Below are 11,244 nucleotides of genomic sequence, written 5' to 3'. Positions count from 1 at the left end.
GAACAACAATTACACATAACGCCTTAATTTTATCACTGTCTTAATCTCAGTATTTAACTTTGTTACATCCTGTTAATGCAGCCTGGTAGATGCCCAGTGGACAGGACTACCCTGATACTTCCGTTTCAGCAGCAACACCAGAGCACACACATCCAGAGCACTTTATGCTGAAGGATTACTGGTAGATGTGACAGAGAAATTTTTGACAGTAATATTCACAGAAATTTTCTGATAACCAAAATAATATGAAACTTGTATCCTAGGAATAATATCAATATTACAAAGGGAGATTGGTCAAGCAGACATTTAATCCATGTTCTTATTCCTTTGGCAGTTCTCTAGACCTCTTTTTCCAGGTGAATCACTTTACTCAGTAAGCCTTAGCCTCCCAGGCTCAGCCTTATAATTTTTCTCAGCCTGCACTTTTGTCCTGTGTGCTAGCCCAAACTCTCCCATTTGTCTGCTACCTCAGCCCGGTGCTCAGCCAATCCTTCATCTGCTTTTACAAGGGTTTTGCTTTCAGTCCCTATATGCAGCCTCAGTGCCCACCTCCTCACTGGCTGTTCCCATTTCAGCATTATTTCCCACTTATTTCCAGCTCTATTTGACATGCTCCTTATCAAGTCTGTACACCTTCCTCCAGTTCCTTCCAAGCAGTTAAATACTTCTGTCCCAGTCCCTTTGCCTCAACTGGCCTTGTTCCTCACCCATCAAGCGGCTCTTGTTCACCCTTCATCCTGCGTAGTGCAGTCTAGCTCACCTTCCAGCAAATATTCACAGCCCGCTTTCCTCCTTTGCCTAAAATATCATTATAGTTGTGGGGTTTTCCCTGACAATTTTCTTATCCTTGTTTCCCCAGATGTGATCTGACCTTGTCCTCCTTGAATTTCAAGCACATATTCAGGTAATTTCTTTTATGTGAAAAAGAGTTATATATTCCTGACAGGGAAAAAAACAGTCCAGACCAGTATTGCATTCCAGAATGGGACAACTACATCTTGTCAGAGAAAATATTGCCAGTATTTTTCTTTTAGCAGGGGTAAAACAATGTATTTTTTTTTAGCAGTGTTCTTGGAAGGTACTAAACTGTTCTGGCTGAAACTTTCTGAAGGGTATTCAGCCCAAGGTAGACACCCAATGCAACATGGAAAGTTTTAGCTTGAAAAGATATTTTGACAAAGTTGTGAACAGCTGAAAATAGGGCTTTAAGACTAGAAGTGCCTGGAAGACTTGGTATTAGATGCTGTTATTAGCACCACCTGTAATGAGGTGCCAAGCTGGAAGGTCACCCACTTCGGCATTAATCAAGCATAAAACAATCATATTTTATGACTTTACTGTGGGTTTCTGCTAAAATAACAGAAGTGAGGCTGCTACTGTTTAATTGTCCTACAATCTGATGCTTTGTTCAATCTAGAGAGATTCTAACTGTATTTTTCTGTTACCTACAGCTGTGCCATAGAACACAAACAAGGGCATCAGCACTGTTACAAGATTTCCCCCCAAAACCAGTTTGTGATGTGGCAGCTCATTGTAGGTGGTTAGCGAACAAAGCTATCAGGCCCCCATCTGTCCAGGTTCCTTCTGCAAGAGCCAATCTAATCGTATCCCTTTCCTGGGTCTCCAGCTTCTCCACTCTGAAGCCTGCTGTAATGGACCTACCTAAAGTAATTAGACCACCTGTTGCATCGCCAGATCTATTTAAGGGACTCCTACTGGAGTTTGGTTTACACGGTTTGACAGTAATTGTTTAAGTGGATGCCATTGTAATGACACTGCAAAATAAAATTATAGACCTCATTTAATCAATAAATATGATTACGTACTCATCAGACTATGAGCTTATCAGTAATTAGTTCTTCGTACCATAATGCAGTCCATAATGCCAACTTTGTGCACATTACAGAATGTCAAACAGAAATTACATTAGCAGATGACAGGATATTTACAATCAATTGAGCTTTTATGGGTCAGAAAGATTCTGAGCCCGGGTGAAAAAGAAATATCACAAAGTATCAATTGTGGAACTTCAAAATGGCTATTTGGTTTGGCAGCAAATTTACTGTATGGTACCAGGAAAATGGGTTTTGTATTTTTACATAGTTCTAATATTCAGCGATGCAAATAGAATTTTGCTACTTCATTTACTTAAGTAGCTTAATGCCAATCATTTTTTCTTCAAAAACTATACAACATTGAGGAGCATAACAATGTGAGAAGGGCTGTTATCACAAAATATTAGCATTCCTGTATAAAAATACATGCAAATACATGCCTGTACTCATACCCACAGAAAGTTCATAGATGCTCTACAACGTTTAAAATTGACCCTATTATCACCTGTAAGACAGACTTAGATTGATCTTAGAAGTAGAAATTCAGGTACCAGAAGTCATGATAAGCTGCATTAACAAAAGAAAGATAATTACTACTTACTTACTAATTCCCACTTTTGTTCAAACATGCTGGCTTCAGTCAAAACGAAGTAGAATCCTATAAAGCAAGAAACAGTTACAATACTGCAGTAATAGTTCGGCATCCATATGTCATACATTTCAATGATTGTGGGGTTCTTTTTTAATACATAAACATAAATATTTTTTGTATGTATACATTACTAGATTAGCAAAAACAAACTCAAGGTATTATTTCACATGTAAGACTTTTTGAGTAACAGTGGAATATTAGATGGGTTTTTTTAATTGTATTACAGGTAGCATGTAAGTTTCTGTGATCATGTCTGATTTTTGTGTTGCTGCAAAAGGCCAATATTAGTTGTTGGTTACAACAGTAACACAGTACCTGATGCAGTATATCATCACAATATTAAGTGATATTTTTTCTATTTCTTTACATATACCTTGGTTTCATATCTTGAAAGGGGGTTCTTCACTGCAGTCTTCATTCACTCCGTGGCTCAAAACTGCTCTTAAGCACAGACTTCTTCTTAAATATTCTTAAACACAAGCAAAACCAGTGGGGCCTAAGAATCTTCATGAACACTACCTGAAATTAAATCAATTTTAAAAAGACTCTACGGTGGTTTCCAGTCAAGTTCATTCAACTCCCACTAACATATGGCTTCAGGGTATATCTCAAATAAAGTACAAGTACTCGATACGAAGGATTTATTCACCAAAATTTTCTTCTGCTGCACTTTCATGTAAAGAGAAACTAACTTGTAAGCGCAGTGACAATCTAGCTTGGACAGATGGTTAAATTAGAGGACACCATAAGTTCTGTCACAAAAACCCTCATCAAAAGAAAGATACAATGGGCTTTCAGACACCAGAAGCGGAACTTCAAAGCATTAAAATTACTTTCAGTGCATGTGGATTTCAAAACAACCAAATTAAATCAGTAAAAATTTTATTAAGACAAAATATTTTCTTTATTAATCATATGTGCCTCAAAGCTTTGATGTTCTAGTAAACTCTTCAGGGTTCCAGCCAGTTTTACCTGTGTAGGATGAAGATCAACCCTATGACAAACACTGACCATAACATAATTGGTGTAATTCTTGTATCTTGAGTAAATTAAACAATTTAAAAAGACAAACGTAAACAGAACCAGTGAATTTACAGGCTGTTCCCCATATCTGGCAGTGCTGAGTTTCACAACAGTGGTCACCCACAGGATAGCTACCTACCACACCTTACATCTACCAGTCAGTAAGTTCACCCAGTATTGGCCCACTTTCCCCACACAACAATAGCAAGCCATTGAAGGAGATTGGCTGTGGCAACTCAAACATTAAGACGTTCTGATGATTCCATCCTGCCATTCCTACTGATGGTACCACAGAAATCAGTGAAAATTTGGCCATGAGATTATGGTCTATAACAAGACAACAATCTCTGATTTACATGGAAAATTCAAGATTCTACTCTATCAGAATAAAGGGATTGAAGATGCAAGTTGCACACTTGTGTCAGCTCCTTATTTCACCAAATGATAAAGACATTAGTCCACATCTCATTACATTCACATTTTTTAATGATTAATATGAATATGACACTTTTAAGTATATTTCAATATAATCAAAATAATGAATTAGAAGACTCGCTTTTAAATGCACTATGAATTTCTCTGCAAGTTTCCTTTTCTTCACAAGGATGTACAACAGCTAAGAATAGCGATGTTTAACTGACATAAGATGGATCACCGTGCCTATTTTTCCAGTTACTTATTATCAGAGGTATGTTTGCACAGCAAATAGACATTTCACTTTCCCTTTGTGGTCTGCTGGTACTGGAGAACAAAAAAATAAATATAAAAACATCACTAAAATTAGGACCCACAGAGACAGACAAGGGGGTTAGTTTCATCTACATTTAATTTATTTACTAGCTAGATTTGAAGTCAATACATCTTCAGAAACTGCAAACAGTTTTGTAGATTGGTCACCTACCACAAATAAAGCCTGAGACTGAAATCAATTGGCATGACATTTATTCTGTCCCACTGTAAGAACAAATACTATATCTCATGGCTGAATGTTGGGAGGCTTCAAATGACAAAGTGATAAAGGCTGATCAATAGTTACTAATGAACAAGCATATAAGAGTCATAAATTTGCCAAAAAATTCTCATGGGAAAGCTTTGGGCTTTTACCTAGGCTGTTCTGATATTATGTGAGCTACCAAGAGTTTTGAAGCCATTTCTCAGAGCAGCAGCCTTCACTTCCGCATGACATAAAGAATACTAGATAGGACTGGCCAAAAATACCACATTTCATCTTTCTTTCTCAGGCAAAACAATACAATTTTCCTACTTTTGCTATAGGAAAACCACGTTTTTAAAGGCCGATGTTAAATTGTGTTGCACACACAGCAAGATTTTTTGCAGTTTTACTCAGTGTAGCATCCATCTGAAAGCAGGCAGTTCGCTTGGAGCCCCCAGTCTCACTTTGCAAGATGCAATAAGCAAAAAATCTCAAGTCACTCCTGCCTTGGGTGAGTAGTCAAAGCTTTCCATGTCCTGGTACCTCCTTACTAAAGGCTAGAAGAGAAATTACTTTGCAAGGCCTCTAAGGACTGCCGTATGCCCCCACACCCAGTACTGCTGAAGCAGAGCCGGAGTCTGTCAGACAAACTGTAATGCACAGATCTGTTTTTCATGGAACAGACTATTCTAGTAGTGTTCAACCACTACTGTTACTCAGATATACCACCTTACAAGAAAGGCGATCATTGGGTTATAACCAGCTTCTGATCTGACCGACATGGAGAAACCACAGGAGGAATTTAGCAAAAAGTAAATCGTGTAAAAATCCATTCTGCAAATCTGCAGCATTAGACGTGGATCCTGAGCCGGGTTAGTAATCTCCATGTTCATTCAGGCACAGTCAGTTGTTTTACATCCAGGCAGGGTGTGCAGCTGACATCCTAACGTGTAGACCAGCAGCTTGTCCAACAGGCAATGGGCCATCACATTTCACGTAGCAAGACTGGGCCACTGTCAGCCTCGGACTGCCCAGCAATAGGATTCCTTCCAGCTTGTCCAGATCGTTTAACTGGCAAACGTGCACAATCCTGTTCCCTACAACAAATTCTTGCTCTAGTCTGATAGGAAGTTGTTTGACTCAATCAGTTGTTGTGGTTTCTATTCCCTGTTTGTCAGCATGAGGCCTTCTGAAGGATCTTCACTGAGTTGCAGTCTCAACCAGCCACTACTCTCTCCCCAGAGGCCAAGGTAAAATCTGCTCTAGGTCCATTTACCTTGTCCAGATGTCCTCATTGTCAGTTGAAATCTGAAGAAGCCTTTTGAGGTCTGTTAGTGCTCTTTTTTCCTGTCAGGAAACCTTTGAGACAGTTTGTAATCTATGTAAGCACTAAGACAGGACCATAAAATGAATCGTATTAATATAATTACAACCAGTAAAATCATCAAAAGGGCTGATTCCATATTTAAGCTAGAATAATGAGGTAATGCCAAAAAAATACTCTGGGAGATCTAATTATATAATGCAGCATTCAATTCTGCACAGCCAGCCCAGCAATTCCTGTAACATTCCAATCAAAGTGATCTCACTAGCATGTGAGAGAAGAGCCCAGCTGACAGATTTGGGACATGTAACGTACCATTTAGTCAAGAGGCCCCATGTGCTATTCATGAAGAATTAACAACTCTTACATTGACAATGACAGTATTGTCAGAAGACCTTTGGAAGGGGAAAAAAAACTCCATAAACTCCGTCTCTGTGAAGTCGGACTTTTTTTTTGCCCCTTTTTTCCAATGCTGATGTAATCTCCAAACATCTCCAGCAGCAGCTGCTCAGCGAAACCAGGCACCTTCTCCCTAGTCCCTTTCAGCAGCACACGCAGCACTTTCCAGCTCCCTCCAGACAATCGGGGCCTTTCTTTCACCAATTAGCTATCACTTCAAGAGCCCTGCGCTGTCCAACGAGCTCTTAAGAATGGTTTTTGCAGGAAACAACACTGGAGGGGCTTTTTATCTCCTAGACAAATTAAAAGGGGAAGAGGGGAGGGAGGGGAAAAAGGGGAAAAAAAAAGCACAACAAATCAGAACACAGAAGCTGTCCACAATGCATTGCTCAATTAGTACATTGACAAATGCTGAAATGTCCTCAAGAGCCAACGCTAGAGCAAGGCACACAGAAAATGCTCATGCTTTTGAGGGGAGATAGTTTGTTTAGTTGAATATGTTAAACAGGTTTCATAGAAAGAAGGGCTCTTGTTACAGCAAGTCTCTGAGTTATGCGAACTAAAAGGGAAAAAAAACTCCTGGAAGATTATGTTCTATTTCCTTATTTGGCTCTCCAAATGTAAAGCAGCATTATTTGAAGTAGACATAGGAAAGAACTTGGTTTAGCTCACCTTAAATATAGAGGATTGATGAAATGAGTAACTGTTGCTAAGATCTTTTTGAACTTGTTCAGCTAGCAAGCTCTTTTCCCCAGAAACCATACTTTCCAGCTAGAAGAAATAAAAGCCTGATTCAGAAACTTAAAGCTCTGCAAAATATACATTCTTTTTCCTTTAAAATAAGGGAGTAAGTGCAGTGATACCTTGAGATCCCCATTAGAACAAGCACAGCCTCTAGGAGTTGGTTCAGAAGGGGAATAAGGACTTATATACATGTTTAAGTGGTATTTTGTCTGGGCCTGGATTTCAGCAATTGGAATTGGACAAGTAGAGATGAGAAGGTAAAAGCATGAAGGATTAGCAGTAAGAGAAATGGCTTGGACGAGGTCCAAGCAATAGTACAGTGACAGGACTGCTTCTCTGAACTTCAAAACTCTGCCTTAAACCAAACCCCACACAAAATTTTGTGTATCGGTACTTTCCCAGATATTACCATTGCCTTGACTGGGTAACCTCATGAGATGCAACACATTGTCTTCTACAAGAACACCACAAATATATTTGCATTACAAGGAACAATTTTTAGTCTGCTTCCTTATATTGACTGTGTATCAAGAGCAAAGCTCCAGGCTTTGTAAACAGTTAAATGGAACAGCAAAGCAAATACTTTAAGGGACTTTAAGGAGTTTGTTCACATTAATAAGTGCTCTCAGCTACCACAGGGGTTTTCTAATGGAGTTGGAAAGTGTCAGAACTGATCAGCTTGCTTAAAAGGAAAAAGTCTGTTGTGTTACCCTATGTGCATTTATGAAGGAATGTGAAGCAACTCAAAATTCTTATGCGTAGGAAGGCTCAACTTAGGGATGAATGCACACCATCAGGATTAAGAAGGTTTCTTTGTGGAGGAGCACTGAACAATGAGCATCTTCTTATGCCTACAGACTTCAAAAAATGTCAAATTTAAAGGGAGTACTCTCTTCAGCTACTTAAGATTTTGCTGAAAAATGCAGCAAGGGGGATGAAATAAATCTAGGTGAATGATGACACCATTGTCAACTGAGTCAATGAAACAGTGACTGCAGCCAGCAAGGATTCAACCATCTCCTCCATCAGTCAGCAGCAGCATGCCAATCCTGGATCCCATTGATGCCAACCAGGATCAATCAAATAAAACCTCCTGAAATCAGAGGACCTGAATCAGAGGAGAAGCTAAATAATGCTAGATACACCATCTCCATGGCAAGAAAAATTAGAACAAAGTCTACGTCCTTCCAGAAGACTTGATTGAAGTAAAACCCCAAATGGTCCTCCCAGTATTGTTTTGTGTTATGAGGAAAGGCACAAATAAAGTTTGAAGCACAAAGGATTTGCACTGATGCCTGGTATGACCCTTTAGGTTCCCTCAAACTGAATGCTCTTCTCTGTATTAAAGAAACATGTAGGGTGCTCATAACTGCAAAGCATGAATATCATATATGATGCCAGCCCATATAAATGTCATGTATCTAGGAAATGTTTTATTTCCAGGTTGGGATACTCAGTGACATATATGTACACGTATATATCTGGTAATAGGGCCACCTCCCTCTACAGAAGAAAAAAAAAGGAAGAAAGGGACCCAAGAGGTCTATCTGTTTGTCCTAAAGAAGGATCAGCTGTGTCACTCCAGACAACTGTTTCTCTAGCCTGTTTGTCTTTAAGAGACTCACATCAACACAGATGATGAGAAATCTTCTTCTCATCTGTACGGGATTTAAGCAGGAAAAGCAGTTTGGCAAACAGTTCACTTGCTCTGGCAGCTACAAACTGGCAGCTCCCTCCAGCGCCAAGTGAACAGGTGCCTCCTCCTGGGCTCACAAGTGGTCCCAGCCCTGCCATCTCCGGCATTCCCCAAGAGGTGTCAAAGCCAGGGGATAAACCACACATCCTCATGCCTGGCGCTGGGCTCTGCACAACGCTGGACACACTCCCACGCCTGCAGCCTGCTCAATGGCACCTCTGTGGCTCCGGACTGCGGCTGTCAGCTTGGCACTGCTCGTGGGCACCATGCTCATTCATACAAAGGAAGCACCAGTTGCTGGAGGTGGAAGGAAGGTATTTTGCTGCTTACATTTCACTTCTTAGGACAGATTGCTTCACACAGAAAATTAATGTGCAGCATAAGCAAGACGACTCTGTGTGCCAGATGAAAAAACTGGGCGAACGTAAGAAGATACAGTTTAATTTGCATAGCTCTTCTCCTCTCCTTTGTGAAGTATTTTGAGGCTCGCTGAGAAAAAGCACTATGCAGAGCCTACACATTAATCATTCTGATCTGGATTTTTCCAAATACGTATTTTCAAATAACGGGTGCTCCTAATGCACGCTATTATTCTGAATGATTAGCATCATTCAACAAAGAACGTGCGCTGCATCACCAAAAAGCACCCTCACTGCTCAGATCTTATTTGATTAAAACCATTTCTCAACTAATCACCCCTCTAGAAAATATGGGCAAGACAAAACTATATTCGTAGTGGGTGGCTTTTTCTTACTAATGTAGGATTTCATCACATAATCAACATTGTCACCATCTCCTGATATAAATATTTGTTAAAATCCTCTAATTTGAAACTATTTGAAACTATTTCCAAGGCAAATTCTGCATTTTGTTACTAAATTAAAATTATGTAATTAATCACCCTCAAGGTCAACAAGAATGCATAATATCTTTTAAAATATAAAGCAACAGATTCCGTCTCTGCTTTTCCAGCACCAATTATAAATTAAGCAGTCTGTTTCATAAAATATAACTTAATTCTTAAAATTTTAATATACCCTGTGAAACTACTCGCAATAAAGCAGACAGTACAATAATCACATCATATCCACTGTTGTCAGTTTGAAATGTTTCCCAACATATATGTAGTTTTTTAAAAAATAGGATATGTTACTCACTGTGTTTTCCACACATCAAAAGTCACTATATCTGCAGAGGAAAATGGCAAAGATTTGCAAGTGTTGGCATGGTTAATAAGAAGTTCCCAGTTCACTGTTAAAAGAAGAAGAAAGAAACAAGGAACAGGAAAAATAGAAGGGAAAAAGAAGGGAAAAAGAAGGGAAAAAGAAGGGAAACAGAAATTTAGCACTTACCTCTCAGTCATGTGCCGTGCCTGCTGCAGTTATCAGAGTGAAAAAGGCACCTTGCTCCAGTTTACATACATGAAATCTCCTGAACAAGCATTCTACATCACAGTGAAAACGAACCACCACTTACAAAGAGCCAATTCAAGGTATTCATAGTGTTAGAGGACAAAATCTGACATTCAATGTCAATTCCTGCTTGAAACACCTTGTGATAATGAGCATATATCAAGATCATTCAGCATTGCACTGAATTAACACCTGCCCCACTGGTTTTCTACTGGAAAGTCCCAGCAAACATGCTCTTCCCACCACAGTCAGTTCACTATGCTCATTTCCATGATCAAGAAAAACAAGGACAGAAATAAGATATTCCATTTACTACGTATTTCCTTCCTTCAGTGTCCATAAAGCAGTGTTTGTAAAACTCTAATTCAGCACCATCCTCAAGGCCTCAGAGTCACAAGTGAGATTTAAAATAATAATAAAAATCTGTCTTTACAATGATCACCTAACGAGATCTGTATTTTAAAGAAGACTTGATGAGATCTTCCCAGTTAGGGAGCTGTCAATGCATTATCTCCTTCGTGTATGGCTGTACACTGCAATGCTCAGAAGCAGATATTTTAATTCTCTTTAGTTTGCAGAATTTTCTCTCCAGGAGCATAAACAGTACATGATTTAGAAGTAATAAAATAGAGCTTGTGTACATGCCATGGTATTTAACCACATCACCAATTAAAATATCTAAAATAACTACCTCCTGATGAACAAGTACAAAGACACAGAAATGTTTAGTAATTCACAGGATGAAAGCCTCACATAAATATTTAGAATTTGTATTACAACCATTAAAATAGCTTATTATCAATCAATTATATCCATTTTTTTCTTCACTTGCAAGAGACCCCACACAACATGCTATGTCTTCACACTTGTTTAGTTGGGCAATTTTATTGCTAGGAAAGATCCTCCAGAATTTCCTGGTGAAATTAAGGAATTTTCACTGAATGTAATTGCACAGAATAAATCTAGACCTAAACCTCCCTTCTCAGTTCTCCTTCCACTGATTTTTTTCATTGAATTCATGGTATTGCAGCAATCCATTTGAGAATTTGTTCCTGCTCTGGAGGGGGATTGGACTAGATGACCTTTCAAGGTCCCTCCCAATCCCTGACATATTGTGATTCTGTGCAATTTAACTACTTTTATTTTTAATATTTTTGACTTAACTATTTCAACTGAACTGACAGCTTTTCAAAAGCAGAAAGTCTGGTAAAACACACTTCAGCTT

General features: G+C 39.0%; 1 protein-coding gene across 1 annotated transcript; it reads right to left on the bottom strand.

Moving 5' to 3' along the window:
- Positions 1-3,189: 3,189 nt before the first annotated feature.
- Positions 3,190-10,869, bottom strand: SMIM38 (small integral membrane protein 38). The gene is made up of 4 exons (XM_031553477.1): positions 9,960-10,869; positions 9,765-9,795; positions 6,840-6,938; positions 3,190-6,460 (listed from the first exon to the last, which is right to left on the bottom strand). The coding sequence occupies exon 4, from the start codon at positions 5,905-5,907 to the stop codon at positions 5,776-5,778; it is 132 nt and encodes a 43-aa protein (XP_031409337.1). The 5' UTR covers positions 5,908-6,460; positions 6,840-6,938; positions 9,765-9,795; positions 9,960-10,869; the 3' UTR covers positions 3,190-5,775.
- Between the last annotated feature and the right edge of the window lie 375 nt (positions 10,870-11,244).

Source organism: Meleagris gallopavo, chromosome 5, assembly GCF_000146605.3.
Source record: "Meleagris gallopavo isolate NT-WF06-2002-E0010 breed Aviagen turkey brand Nicholas breeding stock chromosome 5, Turkey_5.1, whole genome shotgun sequence".
In the NCBI taxonomy this organism is placed as follows: domain Eukaryota; kingdom Metazoa; phylum Chordata; class Aves; order Galliformes; family Phasianidae; genus Meleagris; species Meleagris gallopavo.
This window is presented reverse-complemented; position numbering and strand designations above follow the sequence as displayed.

Excerpts from the sequence above, each read along its gene's own strand:
- SMIM38 (XM_031553477.1), bottom strand. The coding sequence starts at position 5,907 with ATGGAATCAGCCCTTTTGATGATTTTACTGGTTGTAATTATATTAATA.